Consider the following 14,001-nt stretch of genomic DNA (forward strand, 5'->3'; position numbering starts at 1 on the left):
ATTTTGCATTTTCTTTCATTATCTACTCAAAGTCATGCCTACTGCACCTCTAAACATTTCATTAAATCCAATTATACAGCAAACACTCCCAAAATAAACTTAGATTGTATTGCAGTTTCACTTAACAGTATATAAAATGCTGTGTTGTGACAGGTATCAATTATCCATTAGATACTGAATCAATTTTTCTTAAGCACTATTAACTACTTGTTTTTCTTGAAGCTATGTTCGCACTCATAGGTCTAACAGGAAATTAATTGTTTAATTTCAAATCTGATAACTAGTATATGCTATTAATTTAACACTTTCCTCATAATACTATAATTTTGTACTTCTCAAAGGTCTGAATATGCTTCATTTCCTTATACAAATACATTTTTCTTGACTAATATATGTGTAAAAATGTCATGAGTCATATTTTAAAATGATCTATGCTAGCATGTACATGTAATTTTTATTACATCTGCAAACATATAGGCATAAGTAATTATATGCATTGGGATATATACTGCCTAGATGATATTAAGATATAGTTATTCATGCAACTAATTTTTCATACTTGTTACACAGATACATATCTTTTTGATACCTTAAATGTGTTGCAAATAATTTGGCATTAGCACATTAATTGTAATATGTATATAACTACTGTAAATACATTTGAAAAAAAGTTTCTCACATTAATACTACAAAACAAATATTAATTAAATATGGACACTAATTTAGAATTTGCCATCATTTGGACATTTGCCAGATTTAATTGTTTGTATATAATTGTATATAATTATGTATGTAAGCTTTGTAACTTCGAAGGACATCTTATTTATATAAGTAATCATTTCCAAATGCCTTTTTAACATGCTGATAATGTTACTTTTACACTTCTATCCAGTACAACTACACCAGAGAGCTAGGCAATAATTATAAATATATTTGTTTAAAAAATATTGCACAACATTAAGAAATTAACAACACATATGTGACTTATTTGTATCATCCAGGTAATTGCAATTGCTGATTATACCTGTATAATGCTGTAATTTGTAAGATTCATAAGTAATGTCATGGTCTGATTTAACCAGAATGAGCTAGCTGCATACTGTCTTATATAGTCCTATTAGAAGAATTTGATCAAGTCATCAATTTAGTAAAATGTTGGGACTTACGCATTTTTTTTTTTTTTGGCCAAAATTCATCCAGAGACTGAATGTGTTGCTGGATGTGCAAGAATAAAAGTCTTGTATTGCTGAACAATACTGCTATCATTTGAGGCCCAATTTTTTTTTCTTTCATATAGTTTATTGTCAAGCTGGTTTCCATATAACACCCAGTGCTCTTCCCCACAAGTGCCGTCCTTCACGACCATCACCCCCCTCCCCTTTCCCATTCCCCTTTCAGCCCTCAGTTTGTTTTCAGTATTCAAGAGTCTCTCATGATTTGCCTTTTTCCCCTTCCCTAACTTTTTATTTCCCTTCCCCTCCCCATCGTCCTCTGTTAGGTTTCTCCTGTTAGACCTATGAGTGAAAAGGTATGGTATCTGTCCTTCTCCGCCTGACTTATTTTAAATAAGCTTGATGTTTATAATACACTGTATTTCCCTTTTGGATCAAGGGAGAGTGGAATATTTCACTTACATTTTATTTTCAAGTTGTAAGTAACATAAAAAGCATTCAAGTTTTATTTTAGAATGTTATTTTTATCTCAGAACACCATGTCCTAATGAACACAGGGAGATACAATGTGAGACTCAGGCTATAAACCTAGTTGATTAAGTCACCTATCCAAACTTTTCATTTTAGAGATAATAAAGTTGAGGTCAACACAGATTAAGTGTCTTGATCAATTTCATGTTACAAATCATAGATGAATATAATTTTTAAGAGCCTCATCTTGGGCTTGACTCAAATGGTCTTTTCTGACTCATAAGATGGCAATAATTTCCAGATGTTTCTAAGAATCAATCATAATTCAAATATCTGTGAGCATTGGTGATACGAAAGCATTATTTTGAAAACTATGAGCATCATTCCAAAAGAGAGGCTTCATAATTTGTTCAATGATGCTGTCCTCAGATTAAGAAAACAACCTTCCAAACATAATATCGGAAAGAACAAAACTTTGTAACATGTATAAATTATACTATACTTTGAAAAAGCCACTAACTTAACTTTTATTTATATTAATGTGTCATATGTTATATAATTCAAATGCTAATTTTATCTCAGAATTTATGATCTATTTTGATAATCTAAGTACTTAGTAACCGCTATTGCATTGCCATAAACAGATCAGAGTGGATGGTAGACAAATCAGAACAGTTCATGACTATAACACTTTGTACAACTACAAATGTTCTCCCTGAATAAATATATCTTTGGTCAAGATGCCTTTAATTAAAGTTTTCAAGGTATTTCCACTATTATCAGCATGTTATTTTCCATACTTGCTCTAGGGTAGATAAAATTGCTTCTAACATAGGACATAGCATGAAAAAAACAAAAGAGGAAAAAAAGTGTTTTTTTCTACAGATGAAATGTAGCCAGTCTCTATGAATCTCTAAAATTTTTATTTACAATCTCCTAGAGCTAAAAATTAAATAAAATGAAATTCAGGTTCTCATACAACTGTACAAACATGTATAGGTATTAATATGTATGTGTAATTAAAATTCTCAAAACCTTTAAAATGGGAGAAATGGAACCAAAGTCATAGTGTTGTGATAATTAAGAGAGAAAACACCTTGCTCAGTTCCTATAGCATAGTATACTTCACTTGGGGCATTAATCATACACTTGGGTCTCCAAGGGAGATACATAATCTGATTTCCTTCAATTCTTCCAGTTTCTTTTCCCAGTATCAGAGAGGCCCATATTCTATTTATGCATAAAATAGATTTGTGTACACAATAGAGCCACACAAACAGGGGAGGAAATAATGGGATTATAAATAATTGAGTAGAGTCACCTGGTCACCTCTTCTCTCATAATTTATCCTCTCTTCTTGTGGCTTTCCTTCTGCGGGAAACTGATGTGGCAGAATGGGCTTGCTCTTAGGAGGAGCAACTTAGGTTAACTGCCTTATGCCTTAGAGATAAAGTAAGTTAGCTTGGTTTCTTCAATTCTTATTTGAGATTTTAATCAGGCCAGGATTTAAATAAATGGCAGAAACAGAGGCCCTGCAGGGACTCACATAACCAGCCCTACCTGATTACTCTGAAAATAGTTTAATATTGAAGTGTGGGGTTGAGGTTCTAATTCTCATTGGGAAGATATTGGCACTTAAAATACTCTGTTGTGCATAAGACACATCAGAAACATAGCAGATTATTAGGTTATTATTATTACTAGGTTATTCTTCTGGGGAAATTCTCTTTGCTATTGTTGTTGCTGTTTCTTTCAAAGACCACAAATTGACAACTGGTGACAGGATTCTGTCTTAGTCAGCTTTGTGCCAAACACTGGCCAAGTGGTCATTAGTGGAATTATTCTGATATTCACAGCAAATGAATAATTTCTCTAACAAGGTCATATATCAGTAGGAAACCGAATATTATTAGTAAAAAGAGAGGCAGAATAATATAAAGTTTAAATTTTAGTTTCTGGAATTAGACCTGCCAGATTTGAATTTGGACTCTATATTTGATCAGCTAGGTGTCACTGAGCTTGTTCTTAACTTCTTTATGTCCCAGCTTCTTCACCTGGAAAAGTGACAACTACAACAATTTCATTGAATTTTAAAACGATTAAACAGGTCTTTACCTGAGTCAACTCAGGTGGTTCAAAAACACTGGTGAGCGAACGTGTTCTGGAGGTGCAGGCTGATGTTGCCTCACAGCTGAGGTGACACCCTTCTAAGCACTCTAAGGCAGTTTTCTCTGAAAAGGGCCATACATTAAATATTTTAAGCTTCCTAGGCCATATGGTCTCTGTTGCAAATACTCAACTCTGCTCTTATAGTGTGAAATCAGCCTTAGACAATATGCAAATAAATGGCTGTGGCTGTGTTCCATTAAAACTATATATAAATACAGGTCAAGCTGGCCCATGAGCAGTAGTTTGCCAATCTCTGCTCTACCTACTGTTCTTCTGAATTGCAAGGTTTTTCCAATCTGGCTGGTGGAAATACAAACTATTCCTAGGCTTGGTGGTCTCAGTATTTTTTCTGCTAAGTGTTCAGAGAGATTTTCACCGGCCCTTAGTCTGTCAGGTATGGATCCTTATTTAGCTAAAGACAGGAGGGGCTCTTGTGCAAATCTCCAGACACCTCTGTTTAACTGGCTTTGTTTCCCTGGACTGCCCACTCTTTGTCCTCAACTCTGAAAGACTGGCAGGTTTCTCTTTGGTTTCCATTGGTCCCTGAGTATTCTGGGGCAGGCACAGGGCTCATCTCTTCTACTTTCCCCCTCTCTCAGGTTTTATTGTCTTTCCTTGCCCAGTATTTCATGCCTGAACACCACTGCTTCATAGAGTTTATTTGTTTTTTGTTAGTTGTTTCAGGTGGTAGGGTAAATGCAGTCCTTATTCTATCTTGGCTGGAAGTCAAAGTCCCAATTGGTTTTTTTTTTTAAATATTTTATTGTCAAATTGTTTTCCATACAACACCCAGTGCTCTTCCCCTCAAGTGCCCTCCACCGTCACCACCACCTCTCTTCCCCCCTCCCCCTTCCGCCCCAACCCTCAGTTCATTCAATCGGTTTTTAATCTTTCACATAAAAGGAAACCAAGGGTAAGAAATATTTAGAAATTTGACCAAGACCATTTGGCTAGTAAGGAGAGAAAATTCAAAACCAGGGCTGCTAACCTCTAAGTGAGTGCTTTCTCCATTAGGCTACACTGCTTCCATAAGAAGAAATTGACCATGATCTGTCTTTTAAACATAAAACAATGAACTGTAGCTTTTATTAAAAGAAATTGATAAATCCAATGTTAAGCAAAGCTTTGGGGGTTATTTTATTATGTTTGAAAAATTTCAGACGGATCTCATGCCTTTTATGTTTTCTAATGGGGTCATTTTTTCTACTTTAGCATTTATTTGTGGTTCTTCTTATGGAGAATATTTAGGATTGCCTCCAAATGGTAAGAAACCTTGCCCATTTTGATGATCTGATCCTGATAAGCTTCCTACTGGAAAGTCCCCAGCTGGCTTAAACTTCAGCTCCTGCATTTTCTAGGGATGTGACTCTTTTGCAAATATACTGGAATTATCTTTTACAAAGGAGGGGAAAATATTGCTAAACTACATAAAAACATGATGAAATGAGAGATGTGGACAAGTTTATGTATATACTCTTACAGTTCATTTTTATTACTTTCACTACACAAATGCATTTAACATTTTCTGAAATAGTAATAAATTTTTGAATGGTAAAATATATGGCATTTGAATATGCCAAGTGAGAGAGATTAGTTGGATAGGAATATTCACAAAAATATGTAGCATCATATTACCAGGATGCTCTCAGTTTAATGGGAAAGGAACACTTATCTCTTTACAAATACTAATACACATATAATACATAGATATATATATACACAGATAATCTGTGTATGTCACAAGCAATGTATTTGCAAATAAAACATTAAGGAAATAATACTATACCACATACAACTCCTCTTTTAAATGTGTGAGAAGCTAATTTCCTACAGCAACAGAGAAGCTAAATTCTAGATGATAATTCATGCATCTTTAAATCTTTATAATTATATATATAAAATTTCATATGTAATAAAATATACATAATATTTTATATAACTTCACTTCTTAAACATTTATTTAAAAATTTTTTTAATGTTTTTATTTATTTTTGAGAGATAGAGTGAGACAGCACGAGCAGGGGAGGGTCAGAGAGAGAGGGAGACACAGAATTTGAAGCAGGCTCCAGGCTCTGAGCTTGTCATCAGCACAGAGCCCTATGCGGGGCTTGAACCCATGAACTGTGAGATTGACCTGAGCTGAAGCTGGACACTTAACGGACTGAGCCACCCAGGCGCCCCATAAACATTTATTATTTTATATATTACATGGAAAGGAGGTGTTGACCCCTGTTTCTCTTAACATTTATCAATTGGTGTTTATACCTTCACTAGAAATCACCTGTAGTAGCACACAGCCTTGGGCATCTTGCTTGTACACAACTATGTTCATACATTTTTCTCCCCTAAAGCGAATGGGATGACTTCTAAGACTCCTTCCAGCTAAGATGAAACATGGTAAGTGACTATACTAGGATTTCCTCATTATAGAATATATGTTATCCCTTTGAAACACATTAGAACACTGCAAGATAATTATTTCCTCCATTATTTCTATGAGGACACTATACCCAAGGAATTTAAATTTGCTTAACACCTAAAAGGTGGTGAAGAACTAAGGGTCTGAATTATAGTCTATATTCTTTTCCTACATGACTGACTTTCAAATTTTTATCAAAGATATATATTTTTAAAATGATATACGATGAGGAATCTCCATTTCAAAACAGATAAAGAACCATTTGATTATACATATATACTTTAATAAATCCAAAATGTAAATACTTACTTATGAGGTTAATAAATAATAAGACAATTTTGATATACATAAACTTTTGAAACAGAACGTTATGAACAACAGTTTCAGCCTTTCAGTGACGTCTAACCCACTTATTTCTATGCTGTGTTGGATTGGCAGGGACAAGAAAATCTTTATTTATAACAATAAGTCATTGTATATAGAAACAGCTCATAATCTCAAGATGTTCTTCGATTAAACTGATCCAGAGATGAGAAATATAATTAGAAATTTTTGTTTACAGGATGATTATTTAGAATATCTAACAACCAAATATCTCAGAATGTTATCAATACTTCTACATTTATTATACGATATTATGATGACATTACATGTATGTTTTCAATATCTTTTCCTTAAGTCCAAGGACATAGCTGAGATGCAGGCAAGAGCCTGTCTCACACTCGTGGAGTTCTAAACATATATAACTGCACGATTTGTCACATAATTTTGACCTAAAAACTTGATTTGGCACAACTAATGTGAGCTCTATGTTCGTTTTTTTTCAATAGTGCCAATATCCCGTTTTTTTGTGGAAAATTATTATATAAAAAATGCTTTTATTTACTAACTTCTAAAAATAAAATGTGTCAAATTAATGTATATTATGAGCTTCTTAAGTTAGATTTGATTTGTCCTCATAGATTTTGTTTTAAATATTTTCATGATATAAGTTTATTATACTTTTTGTTTAAATAATCTTTTCCTGAATAAATGCATATTAGAAGATACCTATGTGTCCCTGTCTATATTTTGATTTTGTTTTGCTCTTGACTTAATTGTATGTTCCTCTGTTGATATGAACATAATTTCTACTATTTTACTTTATGATTTTCACCTCTCTGTTCAATCCCTCATTAGACTGGGAGCTTTGTTTGTTCTGTTTCTTTTAACTTTGGATATATTTCTACCGTTTTAAAAGAAGAATCACTGAAGACTTCTCTTCTACAGAAGCACAAATTTCCCATTATTCAGTGAGAAGGCTTATAATGCTAGTTTCTCAAACATATAGAATTAAAATCAATTATAGTATGTTCCTTGAAGAAATGGTTAAAGGGATAGGAAGGTCAGGTTGAAATTACATTCCTTCAGGCTGATAAAGTGTTTTCATTAACAGGGTCCATAGTTTACACTTTTTTGTCTTTTTTTTTCTCATTGTTCTGCCCTTGATTCTAATGCTTTTCTTAATTTCAGTTTATAATCAAGAGTATTGCGGTCATGGAGAGAAAAACTAGGTTTGTTGTACCAAGCACTTTAAGATGATACTGAGTTGTATGAAAGTAAGATAGGTTCTGACATTCATTTAAATCAGGTCTGCGTGACTATGCATAGAATAGACATTTGAGTTGATGAAAAGGACAAGAAAGCAAGTGAAAACATATTTAACATTGACAATAAAGTATATATCTCCTATTAGTTGTGCAGCATTTCAAAATATTCTTTAACTTTTATTATTAGCAAATATAGCTAAAAGATTTGAAATTTCAGAATTCAAAATTCAAGGACATGAATACTGAGATTCTGGCTCAAGACAATAAAAAGTTGTTTAAAGATGTAAAAATGTTTATTAAAACTAAGTTAAAGTTCCTTTAGGCCTATGATGTCAATGCAGATTCTGTATATTGAAAAATGTCAATTGAAATCTTAGTAGGCCATCATTATGAAATAAAATTCTCATAGGCGGGATGTTTTATTCTAAACAATGTTTTCATTTTTAAACTAAATGGCTTAATGTCAAGAACATTACTAAAAACATTTTTAAACCCATTATTAATATGGTCTATATGCCAATCTTTAATGAGAATACAACCTAAAGTTTGTTATGACAAATTTACTGAATTCTAAATTTTAGGTATGTAATGGCAATATCATGAAATCAGTCTTATAAAACACACAATTATCTTATAGCTCTAGGATTGTTTCTAGTATCTACATACTTTCTGGACTACAGAATTAGCATGCATTATTTTAAAATAAAACATTATTATTTCCCATATATATTTTACCTTAATTTCTTCATCTAAAATTACCATCTCTATAACTTTGATCTACTACAAATAGATACCAAAGATTGTAAAAACTCACAAAATTTAACAAAGCTTAAAACATATATCATACTAGCTGAAGAAAATTATATTATCTAATAATAGATACACATTATTTAGCATAAGCTATGACTAAAGATACAGGTGAAACTGTAATTTTAATCTTTAAAATAGATAACTGAAAATATTGTGTGATTGTTAACATCAATTGCTACACTACTCATCAGCAGCAAGTATAAAATACTTTATCTCAATGACAGTGTGTATATTACTGCAGAAAAATGCTGAACACAATCAAATAATAATATTATTATCATTTATAATATGTATTGTTGCACATAAATGGAACATTAAGACAAATATACATTTCAAATTAATTATAAAATTAAGAGAATATAGGGTAATTTAGTAATTATATGACTGAAATATTCCACTAAAATGCTTTAAATTCAGTTTTGCTAAACTTTTGTTCTCTATGCTTAGCCATTTTGCCTTTGAAAAATCCAATTTACTTACCTTGGATGGTGAGTCTAAAGGATCTGACTCCAAATTTTACATGACACTGTTAGCCACTTGTGTTATTTATGTTAGTACACACTTACCTCCTCTATTATTTCTTCCTTTACATTTATGATAAATATAATGTTTTATGATATATAATAAATACATATAAAATATATTCTCATAAATATTAAGAACAAAAATTTACATAATAGGAAACATAATAAAATTCAAGTGGAAACAGAAAATAGTTTCAGAACAAATGCTAAAGTTGTTAGCTTGTTCACAAATGTTAAACAAAAAACGATCCTACCTGATGAATCAAAGTTCACCTCATTGCCAGGACTTGGACCCACATCAATGGATACAATTGGTAAGAGCTTCCGAAAGTCCCATAGTTTTATTACTCCACAAGCATCACAGGATGCTATCATATGACCCTTTAAAGTATTAAAAAGAAAGAGATTAATGTACATATGTACACATTTATAGCATATATATGTATATATAAATATGTATATACATGAATATGTAGTAACTCAATTGAAAAGGAAGAAGTGTGTTATTTTTTTAAGTTTATTTATTTATTTACTTACTTATTTAGAGAGAGAGAGAGAAAGAGAGACAGAGTGGGAGAGAGAAGTGAGAGAGAGAGAGAGCCTGATGCAGAGCTTGAACTCCTAAACAGTGAGATCATGACCTGAGCCAAAATTAAGAGTAGGGCACTTAACCAACTGAGCCACCCAGCAGCCCCAAGATTTGTGGATATTACTAAATCCACAGGGATACATAACTCTAAACTAAAACGTGTTCAATATATTTTTGTCTTAAATATAATAAAATTGTTATAAAAATAATTTAAATATATAAATTCTTATAGTAAACTTTGGAAGATAATTTGTCAGGAATTCATTTTGATTACTTTAATTTTATGAGAATATATAATAAAATAACTGTATGTCATATATATGTGATCCAAACATAAAAACTACTATATACATGAAAATATTGCACTAAAAGTACACTTCACTCTATATGCTTACAATTAGTAAGCATTAGTGATTTATACTTCAGATACGGTAAAAATGAAAACAGAGATAGAACACCAATAGAAACAAGGAAAGAAGAGTTTTTATCAAGGTGGTAGAAGCACTGGGGCAGGTGAAGTTGATGGCCAGGAAGAAACACAGATTGTGATCTGTGAGTCAAAATCAGTATAAATATTTGGGGCTATTTTGGTAACATAAAATGAGATAAGGAAGAAGATGATTAGATAAAGGGAATGGAAAACAAATGAAAGGGTGAATGTATTCAAGCATAATGGAAACAAGGGTGGGTATTTTCCTGGCATAGAAGTACCAGCTAGGGTCCTCAATTTGAAGCTCAAGGTCTGTCTACACCCTTTCTCAGGAGATGTTTATTGAGCATACACTTCATGCCAGATACTGGGATATAGTGATGAGTAAGAGGGGTCTTTGCTGCCCAGCAGTTTGTAATCTTTACTCATTCTCATTATAGCATCACTTAATTTTAGTATTCATGGACCAATTGAAAAGAACCAATGATTATTGGCTATATCAGTCTCATACATAATACTTATAAGTGATTATACTTTATACTATTTCCAATTTGATATATACTTTCGCTTTCAGGTCCAGCTTCATTTTTTTTTCTTTGAGAGAGAGAGAGAGAGAGAGAGAGCGAGAGCGAGCAAGCACACAAATGGGGGTTGGGTAGAAGAAGAAAGAGAGAGAGAAAATCGTAAACAGGATCCATGCTCAGTGTGGAGCCCCACCCAGGGCTGGATCCCACAACCCTGGGATCATGACCTGAGCTGAAATCAAGAGCCAGAAGTTCAACCTATTAAGGTACCTAGGCACTGCTCTAGCCTAACTATTTTTAATATCAAGTCAAAAATCAGTCTCTCACTTTTTTCCTTAATATTCTAAAATGCCAAAGACAATAACTTGATTATTGTATAATTATCCTTACCATTCTGAACTAGCTCACATGATTTTTTTCTCATTTATTCTTGATTTTTATCCTTCACAGGGAAAAAAATGTACATCTTGTATGACCGTCCAAGCGGACTCTTTGTTTTTCCCTAAATATACCAGTAATGTAACAAATGCTATCAGTTTTAAAATTCTATAACTGTTGTCACTATCCAAGCAATACAACCTTGTCCCCAATCTAATGAATGGGATATTTAATCTTTTTTATGACTTAAAAGGAACATGGAGAACTTGGAATGTTTTCAAATATGTAAACATGTTTTGTAAGAATTGTGAAGAATCAGTGAATTTAATTTTCAGAAAAGATTAGTTCCCAGTATTAGGAGGGAATATTAAAACTAGAAATTAGAAAGAACTCTTTCCAAATATGAGGACTTTCAAATATCTTTCAGAGATGACAGAATTAAATCGTTTTTTTAACTGTGAGAACAGAATAGATAAATTTCAATCATAATTTAATTTAGAGACACTTCTCAGTAAAGGCAGGTTATAGAGCTGCACTTTTATTGTCTAGATTCTATAAACTAAAGAAAATCTTAAAGTGTGGTTTGTATCACTAAATATTAACATGTGAAGAAATACACTAAAAGTAAAGTTCCATCATTTTGGGGGATGAAAATGAGTGTTTCAATCATCTTAATATTTTTACATTTAACTGTTACTGCTGCCAAATGATTGGTGTTTAACAGTTTGATAATATTCAAATCAGCCATACTTATTAAATCCCTTTAATGAATCAAGTACTATACTAAATGATTTATTAATAAATAGTACATATTATTTTAAACAATTTTGAATAATAGCATTTAGGCAAATTTCTACATTTCCCAAGGTACTTAGAAGTCAGGATAAAGTATACATTATGGTAAAAGAAAATGTAATGGCTTATTAGGTGATAGAAATAAGATTGTGTCCAGATTTCATAACCAAGAGATTCTGAGAGATTCTTGGTAGCAAACAAGTTAGCTATGATTCCATTAGCCAGTGAGGCAGATGCCGTGCCTGTCACAACACTAGGAGCATAGTAGAATTCAAAAAAGTATTTGTTAAGTCAACAGATAATAAACGCTTCATTGGAGTATATCTAGATGTTTTATTTTAGTCCAAGTCCTTCCCCAGCAGTATTAAGATAAATATTAGTTCTAGGTTATGTCCCTTAACTAATATTTAAGAGCCCTAGTCAGACTCTTGATTTCGTCTCAGGTCATGATCTCACAGTTCATGAGTTTGAGCCCTGCATAGGGCTCCACTCTGATGTTACACAGCCTGCTTGGGATTCTCTCTCCCTGACCCTCTCTCTGCCCCTCCTCCACACCCTCTCTTTCTCACACATGTGTTTTCTGTCTCTCTCAAAAATAAATAAATAAATAAACGTTAAAAACAAAGATAAATATTAGTTCTAACCTCATGGATCTGAATCACTTAGATAAAAGGGAGAGGTAAAAGATGCAGAGAATCCAAAGCCAAATCTTGGGAATCATCTTTAACACCTTATGTCCATCCTCCTATCTCAGGAGACCAGAGGCCCATCTGCCACTCCCCTTCTATGATGTCAAAGAACATACTAAAATACTGCCAATCCAAACTGCATAGTGTGTTTTGAGGGAGAAGTGTGAGAAAGGGATTACTTGACAATCTGGCGGGGGGGAAGTAGACATTTTATCCAGAACTTATGTCAAGTAAAACAAACAGCTATAATTGGGCACTTAACTTAAACAAAGAAAGATAATTTTCATAGAAAATGTTTTTTTACAGAGAGGTGGAATTATATGACAATCTTAAGGAAAGTAAAGACTCAAGGATTTTGTGAAACTTTCTGTAATAGAATTCTGATTGAAACTGGTATGAGTACCATACTGAAGAAGAGAGGCTACTAAAGGTGGTTGTAGAGAAAGCTCTCAGGAAACTTCAGATTCAGGTTTTGTGACACTGAATCCCCAGGACCTAGCATAGATCCTGCAACCTGTTTGGTATGTGATCTTGAATAAATCATTGAATGAATCAATGTAAGGGGAATAGAGAGCAATCAATGTTGACTGTATGTAATTTAAAAGGATTTTCTCCCCAATATAGAAATGTTAAATGAACTGGAACTCAGAAAAAAAAATGTTTTTGTGGTCACAGGGTCAAATAGTTAAATAAAGCAAGCAGAATTTAGCAAAGTGCACAAAGCATATACTTGAGGTAAAAGTGAATAGTCACAACTCCTGACTGCCCCTATTAAAGCTTTTCTATCTTCACCTTAATGATCATATAGTGAGAAAAGCCATAGAAACATAAAGTTAAGTATAAGTTAGAGTATAGCAACATAAAATCAGACTAGCCTTATTTAGTCTGCTGGAAACATCCTGGACAACATTTAGCATATGTGTTATGGACCATGAGTATTCGTACTTCTGAAACACTTCAGACTTCTGAAATTTATGATAACGTTAGAAAAAATAAGATGAAAATGAAAAATAGCACTAGTTATAAATAAATGAAGTGGAAACGAGAAACTTGTAACAATCTAATATGGAAGAAATAAACCTTGTGCTGTTGTGGATCCAGAAAATTGCTAGAGGCACCTTTCATGCAAACTCGATACCAACAGCAACAAGAAGACAAACAGACTGAAGTGCTATCTCTCTCCACAGAGGTTCCAAGCATATTTATATAATGCAAAACAAAGAAAGGAAAGGAGAAAATGGGGGTGCTAATGAGGCCATTTCTAATTTAATGAATAATTAAAAGTTATTTTTATAAGCCAATAGTAATCCTTAATACAAAGATATTTTTTGGCTTCACGTAATTTTCAAAAACAGTTTTGCAAGCTTGGGCATTAACATCATTTGGGGTTAAGAGGCCATTTTCAGGTAGGATAAGAAATGTCATATAGTAATAAAATATTC

At 32.7% G+C, this 14,001-nt stretch overlaps 1 protein-coding gene across 1 annotated transcript in view; it reads right to left on the reverse strand.

The window, feature by feature from the left end:
• The window catches only part of SPAG16 (sperm associated antigen 16), a 919,440-nt gene that overhangs the window by 232,312 nt on the left and 673,127 nt on the right, over positions 1-14,001 (reverse strand). The window contains exon 15 of the mRNA XM_029933901.1: positions 9,409-9,535. Coding sequence (XP_029789761.1) covers positions 9,409-9,535 — 127 coding nt within the window. The remainder of the gene's footprint in view (positions 1-9,408; positions 9,536-14,001) is intronic.

This window comes from Suricata suricatta, chromosome 3 (assembly GCF_006229205.1).
Source record: "Suricata suricatta isolate VVHF042 chromosome 3, meerkat_22Aug2017_6uvM2_HiC, whole genome shotgun sequence".
NCBI classification, from domain to species: Eukaryota; Metazoa; Chordata; class Mammalia; order Carnivora; family Herpestidae; genus Suricata; species Suricata suricatta.